At 36.4% G+C, this 14,347-nt stretch overlaps 3 protein-coding genes across 3 annotated transcripts; all 3 read left to right on the forward strand.

Moving 5' to 3' along the window:
• Positions 1 to 2,498: 2,498 nt before the first annotated feature.
• On the forward strand, positions 2,499 to 4,358 carry LOC140776564 (CASP-like protein 1E1). The gene is made up of 2 exons (XM_073120303.1): positions 2,499 to 2,820; positions 3,917 to 4,358. Exons 1-2 carry the CDS (start codon positions 2,552 to 2,554, stop codon positions 4,257 to 4,259), a joined length of 612 nt encoding a protein of 203 aa, XP_072976404.1. The 5' UTR covers positions 2,499 to 2,551; the 3' UTR covers positions 4,260 to 4,358.
• A 2,529-nt stretch (positions 4,359 to 6,887) lies between these two features.
• Positions 6,888 to 7,807, forward strand: LOC140775716 (CASP-like protein 1E1). Its single transcript, XM_073119123.1, has 2 exons — positions 6,888 to 7,156; positions 7,489 to 7,807. Exons 1-2 carry the CDS (start codon positions 6,888 to 6,890, stop codon positions 7,805 to 7,807), a joined length of 588 nt encoding a protein of 195 aa, XP_072975224.1.
• Positions 7,808 to 9,985: 2,178 nt separating this feature from the next.
• LOC140775717 (CASP-like protein 1E1) lies at positions 9,986 to 11,369 on the forward strand. The gene is made up of 2 exons (XM_073119124.1): positions 9,986 to 10,260; positions 11,024 to 11,369. The coding sequence occupies exons 1-2, from the start codon at positions 9,986 to 9,988 to the stop codon at positions 11,367 to 11,369; spliced, it is 621 nt and encodes a 206-aa protein (XP_072975225.1).
• The last annotated feature ends 2,978 nt before the right edge of the window (positions 11,370 to 14,347 follow it).

A 14,347-nucleotide genomic window follows, 5' to 3' on the forward strand; every position in this document is an offset into this window, starting at 1 on the left:
TAAAATTGATAGCTTAATGAGGTTTCCTACACGCATCCATTATGTTATTATAATTTGTGGCTTTCATTACCACACCAAGGACGATCTAGTTGGTAACATCGACCACTTTGCTTGCTCTGATCCGTTATCATTTAATGCATGAGAAATTATATTTACTTCGTTCTTCTATCTCACCGACTAAAATACTATAACTAATTGTCAGATATGCTCCCCTTATTATTTTCTTATTATATATTAATCTCCTTAATTATCTAACAAAATTCTACAAAATTAAGCAATAAGTAGGAGATCAAAGCAAGCTACGAAATATATATATATATATATAGATATATATCCTGTCCTTTGTCAACCTTGAAACTAGTACCACTTAATTTGGAGAGTTCTCTTGAAACAGTAAAGAAGTTCCAGAGGAATTAATTATTCTCCTCGTTATCCATAGGCTATCCCCGGAGGTGCAGTTGACCAAATCAGCCAAGTAAAGAAGTTCCAGACGTGCAGTGTAAACAGGAATAGAATAAGAAAATACGCCGCGTGATAATAAGTCTGGATACGGCGACAGCTATCCATGTGAACTCGCAGACCGAGAGAGAGAGAGAGAGATTGCAGGGATAAGTATTAATTCCACAATCCTTATTCGCATTAAAGAGTTCTTTATCCGTCTCTTTGACCCTACTCTTGTATTTAGACAGTTTTGGAAGGATAAGGACAAGTGTAATCTTCTCGATCTTATCCGAGATCCGATGGATGACTAGAAGACGATTTGTTAACTTAACATCATGGGTCCTGATTTTGGAAGGCTCTCCATAAAATTCTTTTTTAAACTCTTTTAATTTGACTATTAATTCGAATTCTACTTAGATTTAAACTCAAATTTTGTATAGAATTCAGCTTTGAGTTTATATCTAAACAATGAAAAGTTATTGGGGGTGTGCTTAATTAGTCAAACACTACTTCTTGAGAAACCATTGTTTGCTTTGTGGAAAGTAACATTCCTATATTTTGAATTGAAATAAAAAGTCTACTTTTTGAAAGCAATTAAATCCTAATGTTTGGACTCTTTTTATTCATTTCTTACGTCTCATTTGATGCTTTGAAATTAAACTTTTTCTTAGTCAAAGTTGACTATTTAAGCAACTTCTTTGGAACATGGTCAAGGCGGCGAAGGGAAGCCTATACGTAATGAGATAGTCATGGTGATCAAATGTGAATCTTTTATCTGTTGATAGAAGTAGTCAATCGCATAATGAGATAGTTTAAATGCAAATGTCCACCTCATTCATACGCAATCAAAATATTTTTCTGATCTACTAATTTTGGTAAAATAATTTTGTAGGCTCAATACCCCGTGCCTCGGCAAGAGTTTGATATCCCATGGATTAGTGGGCAGTAGTTAGGAGTGATAAAAGTTAATCCGACAAAATAACTCAGATTTTAAATATATTTAAATTTAGTTTAATCTAGTTTGAGTCATAAATAGATTAATATGTCTAACCCGATTAGTTTAATCCGACAAAATCTTCTTAACCCCATTAACTCGTTTATGATTCAACCTACTAACTATGGATCTATTTATAACTCGAATAAATTTATATTTATATCATTAGAAAATTTATTTAATAAATTAATTATATTTATTTTTAAAAATTTTAAACTATTTAATAAATGAGTCGTTTTCGTGATTGTATTATCATGATTAAGCTTGAATCCGATCCAACTCAATCTAAATCTTACAAATCATATTATTATCAAATAGGCTAGGCGTTTTGAGCCGATCGAGTTTAAATATTTTTTTTCATAATTCGACACACCAATCATCGTCATCTCAAGGATCAAGGCGGTCATTCACGGTTTCGGATGATGCGAATCGACCTTGAAATATGCTCGAATTGAATCTAATCAATTCAAACTTGATTCCTTCTAGAGTTCGGTTCGAATTCCAATCAATTAAAAAAAAAATTCATTAAAAAATCCTCCCTTTCACTTGAAATATTTGAAATATTCTTAACTAAAAAGGTATCCAAGCCATCTGCGGGGAGCTGAGTTGACTGTTACGGATCTAATGAACTGAGTGAGTTGACTCTGACCAACTCATCACATGCCGCTGACTTCTCACTCAAAAGTCAAATCTAATTACTGTCACCCTCCACTGTAGTAAAGTCCAGCAAGGAAACCTTCTCTTTAACTATTCTCGTGGCTCTGTTATTATACATGCATCGGTAATAGATCCATGCTAACCTCTGTTATTATATATACTTTCTACCTCTTTCAAAATTTTAATATGTTAAAGTTAAAAATACATCTTTTTAAGTTGAGAGTGTAAAATATTTACTAATATTTTCTCTCTCATAATAAATAACTATAATGTCAGGTTGATAATAATTTTTTATATATTTTAAATCTTTTGAGTGGCAATTATGTAAAAGTCCTTACATATAAACATCTTCCTAGATCTCTTCATCAAACTATATCTTATTCCATCTCGCTTCATCGTCATCTCTCTCTCTCTCTCTCTCTCTCTCTCTCTCTCTCTCTCTCTCTGGAAGTGATCAGAATGGAGTTCGACTTCAGGAATCATGGCTTTGATGGAACTCAGGCAGCCACGAGGCCAGCGTACAATGTAAGCAGCAAAGAGGCAGGGAGCTCGGTGCAAGTGATAGTCTCGTACATTTTACGAGTCACTGTCATAGTTTTGACGTTCATTTCGGCGATGGTCGTCGGCGCCGCCAGGGAAACCGTGACGTTAGTCATCACCGACCCCGACTCCGGCACGTCGGAGACCGCCACCGGATCCGTCAAGTCCACCCACTTTGCAGCCTTCATGTACGTATAAGACTCCGTTTACATAGTTTTCTTGATTAGGAGATGCTGACATAATTTTTCGCCATTTTTACGTTTTAGTTAACACAGAAAGTTTAATCACCGGGTTAGTGAAGAATTTTTTACCTTTAGTATTATTTGTTAAAATTTACTAAAAGATTTTTATACCGAATAAATAAAAAAAATTCCAAATCTAAGGTGAACATGGCTCCTCTCTTGTTATTTGTCATGAGAATAATGGTTGTATAAATTAATGTAGATCTAAGGAGTCATTAAATAGCTAGTACTTAATGTTGAAATTAAGAGTGAATGTAAACAGCTACTAATCTAATTGTTGTTTGAATATTAGAGAGAGATATAAAATGAAAAGAAGTAGTAAACTGCCGAAATGGGTTGGCTTTCAACAAATAGGAATTAGAAGTTTATAACAAAATTAAATATTTTATCATGTAGTTTTGGCCACTCACAATTAATGCATCAAGCTGCCTACCTTGGAAATGATTAATAAGTATGGTGAGATTTGACTTGATATGTAATACTTCGTAAAATGCACCTTGATGAATGTGACTACTACATAAAATAATTGAGCCATAGTTGGTGAAAGTCTGAGAGAGAGATCCTTTGGGAAAAGAGTAGATTTAATGGAGTAAATTCAAAAGCATTGGATCCCACTTAGTTGCCATTAATTTGATAAAAAAAAGAAAAATCTTTTTAATTAAGGTTGAAGTAGCAATCCTTCTTAATTGTCTACTTTATACCCTCTTATCAGTAGGAGATCAAGGTTAGAGAGACGACATGACTCAAATAAAAGAGTGCTTGATACAAATCTTAAAGTGGTATTTAGGGAGCAAAAATTGTTATGATCATAACCATCTTTTGAAAATGATTAAAAAAAATACCCCTCATACGATTTAATTTAATGGGATGCTAAGGGTCTAAACAAATACTCAACAAAATTACTACAACAAGATGATCAATAGTGGCTATTGTTTCTCTTTTTCAGCTATGATCTAATAAATGAATGAACTACACTCAAAGGGGAGTTTAGTTATCTAACATTCTCCTACTGTCTATATTTCTCTCGTTGCTATTTTTCCAGGTACTTCGTAGTGGCCAATGCACTCGCCTTCTTTTACTCCATACTCTCTCTTGCAATAACCATTGCAAAGAAGAGAGGTTGCATGGCAAAACTAGAGCTCCCCCTCTCCATTGCAGACATAGTGATGCTCATCCTCCTCTTCTCCTCCAATGGAGCAGCAGCTGCAATTGCCATCATGGCTCAGGTTGGACAATCTCAACTGGGATGGGACGACATTTGCAACATAGTTGATAACTTCTGCAATCGTATCAAGGCCTCGGTCGTGTTGTCCATGCTTGCGTCCTTGGCCTATGCGTTGATAGTTATATTTGCAGTCATTGGTCTTCACAAGAGATCTCAGTAGGTTTTTCACATCATTAGTTCATCAGGAACTCTCTTAAGTACTCTATAGTTGGTTCAAAAATTTGAGAATTTTAATTGTCTTTGAAATGTGAACTTTAGATTTTTGTAGTGTTTGACTTACATGAATAATGCTTCAGAATTCTGGAGATGAGTGTTGAACTATTATCGCTGTGATAACTAACGAAACCATGAGAATTGTCTTGCAAAATTAATCGTATCTAATTGATGGAGCTTAAGAACTGGAAGTGCCAATATGTATTAAGGCAAGTTATATATTATTGATGTTCTTTGTAGCAAAAAGAAACCTAGATAAGTAATGATGCTGATGAGTGATGAGGTGAGAAAGGTTTAGGATTTTATCATTTAGGTTTAATAATTAGCAATTTTGTAATTCTAGGAATGTTTTATTAATTAGCAACCTGTGGCCCATAAAATTAAGGTTAGAGTGAGCCGTAGTCCAACAGGCAGCCACAAGAGGGTGGGGTTTGGCAACTCTCCACCCTCCTCGTCATGTTTTTCCTCGAGAAGAAGCAATGATGGAGAGATTTTTCTTTTACACTCAAGAGAAAGGGAGATTTTTAAGCCACCCAACGGTCGGAGAACTATCATGGATCATATCTGAGCTGATTCTAATATAGAAAAATTATAAAAATTTATTTGGTGATAGTTTCATGAGATAAGATTCTAATGGTTTGGTTTAATATCAATCGTATATTTAAATGAAAAGATAAAATTAAAATAGTAGAACAAGGTCAGAACGGAAGAAAACAGTAAATATTCGACATTACGGTGGTCATCGGAGAGTGGCGAATGACCTAGGGCGGTGGTGGATGGCTGTATAGTATGGTGGTTGCTGGAGGAAGGTGGTGGCTAGGGTTTGGATGCTTGGAATAATTATACGGTTACAACTTACTTTTATAAAGATAAAAACGGTAAATACGATAATAAGAAAATAATTAAACTTAATTAATTATTAATACTTAGATACTTGGATGAATAAAGCCCAAACTTTTCATATATAGAGATTGAGTATAATGAATCACACTCGAACTTAGTCCTAAAGACTTATACAACTCAAAGTAGAATTTGCTTTAGAGGCTTATATGACTTAATTGAATTTATTTTAGTGACTTACATAACTTAATTGAACTTGTCTTAATGGCTTACATGACTTAACTAGACTTGTCTTAGAGGCTTACATAAATATGAATCAATTAAAAGATAAATAGACTCGATCCATCGAACCTAATATTCTCATAATGCGATCCAATCTAAGTCGGTTAGCATTAAGAACCAATCTATTTTTTTTTTTCAATGTTTTAGTAAGAGAGTCTTGCTCCAGTATTAGTTAAAGCATACAAAACTTATCAAATAATCATTTAAATAACATAGTAGTTTACAAAAGCGATTTATTGATGGTCTACAGTGATCTCACTTGCTAGAACATACCATTCACAATTTTTCAGAATTGGTTGACATAATAAATTGTCCAAAAAGAAGATACACATATGACATAAATTGTCGAAAAGGAAAAGGATGTATTATTATAACATGTGAATGAATTGATTGACATAAGAAACATCTTAACCTTTGTTTCTTTATTCTTGTATGCTCTCTCACGTTTCATTTAGCTAATAAAGTATCCTATATAGGTACCTTTTGGTATCCTTCAAATTAACGAAAGAATTGGTTGATGTAAGATAATGGGTCAATCATGCACCTATACGCTTAAGAAGCCATTGTTAGCGATGCCTAAGTAACATTATTTATCTCTTCATGGATGCTGGTTATCTCATCACTTTGTTGAGACCCACTAATACTATTCTATATATATATAGAGAGAGTAAATCTAGTACTACATAACCAATACAAACGTTGTTAGCTCAGAACAAAAGTGCAAAGTGTTGTAATCATGGAGCCCCACCAAGAGCCAGTATCGATCCCTTATATATATATATATATTGACAACATCATCTAATCAAACTTAGCCGATGTCACAAAAAGTCAAAATATATAGCTCTCAAAACACATCAGCATAAAAGATGCATCTTCGTCACTCAAAAAGTCACAATCCATTTAATTAGACCCACTTTTGGATGGTTAGAATTACTGTCTGAAAACTTGTCTTTCTCTTCTAATTTTTTCGTAGAACATTTATAAAGCTTGTGCATATATTGGTTTGTAATAAGAATTCTAGGCATTTTCACGTACTTATTGTATATTGAAACATATTATCAGTTGCATAAAATCTTACATTATCCCTAAAATTCTTGTTGAGAATAACAAGTACATATATATATTAGCAACGACGTATGACATTAGGAGACCTTCGACAAGTGAAAGGTCGTGAGTGCAAGTGCACCCAAAGATAACATACACTAACTGCAACATGCAATCAAAATTAATCCTAAGCAAAAACTCTCAAATCCATTTGAAACCTACAACTAAAATTAATCAATATACGTGCTCCCCCACTCCCATTCTTGTCCTTTAGGAATCCACACGCCCATTGACTTTGTTACATATAAATAGCTCCTCATACAAGAGTATATCTTCTCAACTACTAGTACTACAACAATACTCTCTCTCTCTCTCTCTCTCTCTCTCCTGTGAGTGTGTGTTTGTGTATATGGAAAGGGGATATCAAACTAATCCTAACTATGCTGCATCTCAACCAAAAGTGGTTCCACCTCCAACCACGGCCGGCAATCATGTTAATTTTGGAGCTCAAGCAGCTGTGGGTCAGGGGAACAACTTCCCCCCACCGCCGTCGTCGAACTTGCTTGGTAACGTCCTTCGGGGCGTCCCCATTCTTCTGACATTCCTCGCGGCAGTCCTCATGGGCTCGGCCAAGGATAGCAAGGCCCTAGTGAAGTCTACCGATTCCTCTGCACTAGTGTATGTATATCTATATATATATTCTTCTCCTACATCCCTTTTTGACACGAACTCGAGGCATTTAAATGAATCGTAGTTGTGTATATAGATGGATTCTGGTCATAAACGGACCAATCTGGTGGAGACTCCATTTCTTCTCTCTCTCTCTCTCTCTCTCTCTCTCTCTCTCTCTCTCTCTCTCTTTTATTTATACATAGTCAAGAAAGGTGTTATTAATTAGCCTCTTGAATAACAAAAAAAACTAAAAGAAGCTCACATCATTTTCAATCTTCTACTTTAGACTTCAAAATCTAAAGCTCCTTTCCTTTGCTTTCTTGTATATATATATACAGGTACTTCACAGTTATAAACTCCCTTGTATGTGTATACTCTGTGGGTTCACTCATTGTGACCATAGCGGGAGGTTCGCCATTGGAAACGCTAATCTCCATTGCAGACTTGATCGTTCTCACCTTCCTCTTCACATGCAACGGAGCAGCAAGTGCAATAAGCGTCATGCTTAATGGTGAAGGCGATGGAGGGATTAACATTTGTGCACTACTTCACCGTTACTGCTCGCAAATCAAGGCTGCCATCGTCTTCTCAATGTTTGCCTCCATAGCTTACCTCCTGTTGATCATCATGATACTTCTCAGAAACCGTGGCCTTTAACCCATCATTTTGGCCTTCGATCTTAAGTGTGTACGTGCTGATGTGATCCTTGTAATAGGTTTGTTCTTTTATTCTTGCCAGGGTTTTGCTCATTTGGAATAGAATAAATTAATGGTTACGTTGTATTAGAGCGGTGTTAATTTGAGTTTATGTTTCTATGTACAAGTTATCTCATGCGATCCATTAAAAGACCTATTTTGAATAAAAGCTCGCTACGAAGTGCAGTAACAACATAATTACTGCCATGAAAAACTACATTATCAATAAGAAGAATTCTCTTAAATTACAAAATTATTCTTTTACTAGTAAACCCTTCGAGAATAGCTTACCAGAACTCACTAGTGCTGATATAAATGCCAACGCATAAGTTACACCAACAGGATGACCGTGATTATTTTCGTTCTTATCTATTAAATTTATGTATCTCATTTTAAAATGTGATTATAGCTGTGGAATGTAGATGATTGACAGAGTGACATGGACCTTAGTGTATAAAATCTCAATCATATAATCTCCTAAATTACTAAATTAGATTCTGGAGGGGAAATCGATGGGCAATTAATTAATAAGTCTGAGAGGTAGATAGACTATGGCACACCGGAACTGCGTGTACCCTTGGGTCTAAAACGAGCGTATAACTTTGATACCTCTGGAAGATTTCTTCCTTGTATTTGAAAGTACAGCCTATTGAATACTTTCTTTTCCTTCATAATTTAACAGAAATACAAACAAGATGCAATAGAAAATGAAGTCCTCGCCATAATTAACAAAGAAAAAAAATATATATTCTACTAGTAGTTTTAATATGAGAGCACTAAAAGTTACCAAGATTTCGTCAGCTGATTGGCATACTAGATTAGAATTTCATTGAGCCCCTCTAATAATTAACCAATTTAACAGCTGAAAAACTGGTTCATATTTGATATTCAACAATCTCTGCATTCACATATGAACCTAATATTAACCGTTAGATCTCCCCCGAGACTTAGCTCTGTCCACTTTGATATCACCGAGTCCTAGTCCAAGTGAAATAAGGTTTGACATAAATTTTGAAATCTAATTCAACACAAAAACTAAGTTATTAGGTGAAATTTAAGAAAATATATAAACCTAATCACTTTTTTTTCACTATTTCAAAGGACTAAACTCTTTACATATTATATATATATATGTGCTCGTCATGGTTCGGGTTGATTAAGTATTGAAATCTCTTCTTTTTGTCAAATGCTTACAAGATCAAAATATTAATTATTAATGTGCATAATATTCAGCGTTAATTAGACCCCTAAATATATATGCTTGTCATGGTTCGAGTTGATTAAGTATTGAAGTCTCTTCTTTTTATCAAATACTTAAAAGATCAAAATATTAATTATTAATGTGCATAATATTCAGCGTTAATTAGAACCCTAAATTATTATCCATTTTTAAATAAATATCTTTAATTTTTTTGGTTACACTTTGACCCCTTCATCTATTATCTCCCACCCATAGCTTGATAGCATAGACAAAAGATATCAAATGAATAGCTACCTTCGATTTTTCTCTCTTATTTTATTTTCTTTAAAATAAAAGTAAAATAAAATTAAAAATATCTAAAATTAATCACGTAATATTTTCTTAACTGAAAATAAATTAAATGGACAACTAATAAAAGTGGCATTTGAACCGTTTTACATAGTTAAGGGTTAACAAGGTTCTTATAAAAATAGATAATAGTTAAAAGTGCTTACATGTAATTATTCCTAATAATTATTAGCAAAAAGAGGTATGACATTGGGAGACCAACATTTGACAAGAGAAGGTCGTGCATGCAACCAATCATAAGATACGAGATGACTGCAACATGCATCCCAAAATAATCCCGACAAAAAGTATTCTCAAATCCATTGGCGATCTACAAATAGAATCAATCAAATTCGTGCTCCCACCCCCCTTATTAGATGATCTAATGCCACTCTGTCCTTTTGAGCCAACTAAGGAATCCAAACGCCCATTGACTTTGTTACATATAAATAGCTCCTTATACGAGAATATATCTTGTCAACTGCTACTGCTACAATTCTCTCTCTCTCTCTCGGCATATATATCCTCTGTGTGTGTGTGTGTGTGTTTGTGGTTGTTTAAATGGAAACGGGCAATCAAATTAACCCTAACTATGCTGCAGCTCAAGCACAGATGCCTCAAACTATACCAAAGGTGCCTCCACCTCCAACAATGGCTGGCAATGTTAATCTTGGAGCTCAAGCAGCTGTGGGTCCGGGGAACAACTTCGCCCCGCCACCGTCGTCACTGCCTTCTTTGATGAAGATACTAGGTTACGCCCTTCGTGGCCTCCCCATTGTTCTTACTTTCCTTGCTGCAGTTCTCATGGGAGCAGCGAAGGAGGATGATGGTAAAGATGATGAGGATGACTCGTTTACGTACAAGTCGGTGCACTCTTCTGCGCTAGTGTATGTATTAATCTCTCAATCCCATTTCATCTACATGCCTGCCTACCTCGTTAAATATCTTAATTAGTTACAAGTCTCTGTATTAATCTCTCAAACCATTTTCTTCACATGATTGATCATTCTTGTTATCTCATTTCAATTGGTTTAATAATCACGAAATCTGCAGTAAAATTTATTGACTACTACAATCGTAGAGGAGATCGTTTAATAGTAATTAATTGTTACATGAGAATATCTAGGTAACGATAGAACTTAGACCGTATCAAAAATTTGCTCTTTCTTCGTATCATTGTCATATATTAGCTAAAAAAACCACGTAATTACGTGCAAGCAAAACCTTTTATGTGCCTTATAATATACTAAGAGACATCATATGAAAACCGATGTAATGTTTTGTAGCTGACTTCTAGAAAATAAAAAGAGTTGACCAAAATTTTAAAGCATGTAGTTGTTAGAATATAAAAATAAAAATCAATGTTCTATGAACAGTTCAAGCAACATGATATCAGAGGAACCATATTAAGCTTATCTATTCTTTAAAAATATAAAACCTCTAATTATCTAAATCAGGTTTATTTATTTATTGGGCCTATCAAAATGTCTTAAACCCAGAACTGTCATTCTCTAATAGCTTATAGGCTTTTAAATTAGTTCGTGAATTAAGCTTATCAAGCAGGATTTCTTTTTACTCTCCTTTTGCCTTAGAATATTATAGATTTATGCAACATGCAAGTCTTAATTTCATTTACCGTCAATTATGCAGGTACTTCATAGTTGTGAATGTTCTTGTATGCGTATACTCCATTGCTTCACTTGCCATCTCCCTCGCCATCAAGAAAAGTTCACTGAACTTGGAATTGCCAATCTCGGGCATGGACACGATAGCTCTCGTCTTCCTGTTGACATGCAATGGTGCAGCAAGTGCAGTGAGCGTCATAATTAGTACTGAGAATGAAGACCTCAATTTGCCAAACGTTTGCAGTGAACTTAAGCTTACTCATCTTTGCTCTCTAATTAAGGCCGGCATTGTCTTCTCGATGTTTGCGTCGTTTGCCTATCTACTGCTAGTGCTTCTTACTATCTTTACCTTCTACAAGAGGTCGAGCTAAAAAAATTGATGAATGATTTGTGATACCATGCATGCACGTACGTACATTGTGTTCACTCATGTTGCTTAATTTGTAGCGATTTGATTGATGCTTTGATTTATGTCTTTTTATGTATTTCAATTTTCGATGTGTAAGAGAAACATTCAATAAAAGTTTATGGTTCTAATTCATGTCTAATCATGTGATGTTCTTATTTGTGCGACATAACTAGGATTGTATGAGAGAGATAGCTAGAGATCTCCGATTCTTGTCATTAATATTGAAACACCTAAACCTTCAAATACACGTATAAATCGCGTGGGTAAATCTCCCCACGCGGTGCATCACATGACCTGTCAGTACAAAAATTTCACAAGGCACATAACAGCGCAAATTCACCATAAATAAACTCAACCATAAGAGTCCGGATACAAGTTCCACAGGCCACAATAAGCCTTCCAAATATACATCCAAAATATAATACTAAAGTTTAAAATACATCATTAATTATAACGCCATCGCAGAGGCTTAATACAACTAGAAGACATACAGAAAAAAAAGCAGCTACTCCTCGCTACCCGCACCTGCGTCCCCTAGCTCTGAAATAAAGCCACCAAGAGGTGGTGAGCTTACAGCCCAGCGAGTAGGATCCATATTATCTAAAATAATGACATCGCATGTGTATATGCATGGTATGTCTATATTTGCTAGCAATAACAATATACTTGTTGAGATGGCTTAACATGAGTTACTAAATCAATACAATTGATAAAGATTATCAGTCACTATCCTAGAACATTCTAGTTCTTAGCGTATCAAGATAAATCCGCATAGATATAAAGCTTAATGCAATCTCTTATTCGTACACATCTCAATCATAGTGTCTACATGTCATGTATAGCAATAAAAGAGCAGTTTAGTCATCTTATGCCTACTAAAGCATTAATTATACTTATCATCGCTCACCGAGCTATTCACCACACAGGGTAAATACTCTTAAGAAACAATCATCCATCACATAATCATTCATCATCTCATACATCGAGGGGGATATATACACATCTAGCAGTAATACCACCTACACGTGTATGGCGACACTATAAGTGACCGGTTGTCTGTGGCCATCAGACTAAGGACCCCAGTCGTAACCCCATATCTCACATCACCGCTCTCAGTGGGAGAATCGGGAGCCTTCGGCTCATCAATAGACGCCTTAACCCTGCGTCGTCGGGTACCGCTAGAGTTATATCCCCGCCTCACAATCATGTTCTTCTATTATCATAATCTAGTCCTGACTATGCAGTATAACTACCTGAATGCCACACTGGCTCCCGACCTCAGGTGTAGGCCGCTAATGGTATAGTCATATAAAATATACTCTACCCTTAATCCTGGGCTAAGTGAGTAAGGGTACTGCCTAGTCAGAATCCGACTACTAATGATAGGTGGAAGTGATGCAGTGTCTATAAGTGTATAAAGCATGTCATAGTCATCATGATTGTTACATTTTATATTCACAACAATTATACATCTATGCAATGGTATACCATACAGGATACATGTAAAGCATTATCACACTAATATTTATGCTACATTAACATTCTCGTAATATTATAATGAGCAAGTTATCAATAACTGCATATGTAAAGATATAACATAGTGTACTAAATGCATGCATTAATACCGACATTTTCTACAATGTCATGACAAGTATAATGACTGTAATTACATTATTTTAGATTTGTATAACTCTACTCGCCTGGGTTCTCCGCAATATGGTAAATCTCGTTAGCTAGCCGGCTCCTCCGAAATCCCAAAATCCCCCTCACTCAATGTCAATCCTATTAATTCACGCAAGTAAGCCGTAAGATTAGCAAACTAATAGAATTAATTATCTTATGTTATCCTAAAAATTCACATGATACTAAATTGTCATTACAAATGATCGAGCTAATTAAATCAGATGAAAAAGATAAATATGGTTATAGAGTCCGAATGGCCCCAAATGGGCTAGGCTAGAGGCAATGGGTAAGCTTAAACCCCACCTAAGAAGCAAGAGGGCCTTGGTGGGCTACAGTCCAACTGCAGCCCACAAGGTTGCGAGAGGTGGGCTGGGGGTCCAACCACAGTCCACTAAGGCTTACTATGGGCTGCAGTCTAACCATAGCCCACCCAAAACTAGCTTAGTGGTCTGCAGCCCACTAAGGGGGAATAGGTGGGGGTTAAACCCCACCCTTCCACCTCATCTCCTCCCGAGGGAAGGAGATCGAGGTGGAGAGAGGCCGGCGGTGCAGCACAAGGCCGGCAGCGACCATGAGACCGACGGGTAACTGAAAGAGGAAAAAGGGGAAAAAAGGGGAAGGATGTGGACCCGATGGCAACAACCGCACTCCATGGCCGACGGCCATGGGGAGTCCATCCTCCCCCATCACCAAGGGCCCAAAGTCGTCCTAGGGAGGGGGTTTCACTCCGTCCACTGGAGCCCTCGGACTGGCGGCCGGACACGGGGTTGTCGGCCGCCGAGGTTGATTACGAGAAGGAACTAACTACCGAATTTAACGGGGTTGAGGCTTACCGCGATCTGCACACTCAGCTTCGTTGGCAACGGCACTTCGTCGGCTCCAGCTTGGGCAACCCGAGAGAGAGAAGAGGAAGAGGTAGTGAGGTGGCGAAAGGCACGGTCGAGAAGGGGAAGGTAGGGAATAATGGAGGTGGGGGAGGGTAGCATGCACGGCAAGGGAAAGGGAAGAAGAAGGAGATGAGAGGACGCGGGGGGTGGCAGGCGCCTGTCGGCGCGTGCGTCACAGGATTTTTATTTTTTTTAATTTTGGGGTGCTACAAATATCATATAGCTCAGCTTTTAACTAAAGTGAATAATCAAAAGTAAGCTAATATTATGTGCGATACTGTAAACCTGATCATATATATATACCACTAGCTTATGGTAAGGTTGCTGATGCAAATCGGGTCAGATCGGATCACATCAAAGGGAGATTGAG

This window comes from Typha angustifolia, chromosome 14 (genome assembly GCF_048772165.1).
Source record: "Typha angustifolia cultivar Huaian chromosome 14, ASM4877216v1, whole genome shotgun sequence".
Lineage (NCBI taxonomy): Eukaryota > Viridiplantae > Streptophyta > Magnoliopsida > Poales > Typhaceae > Typha > Typha angustifolia.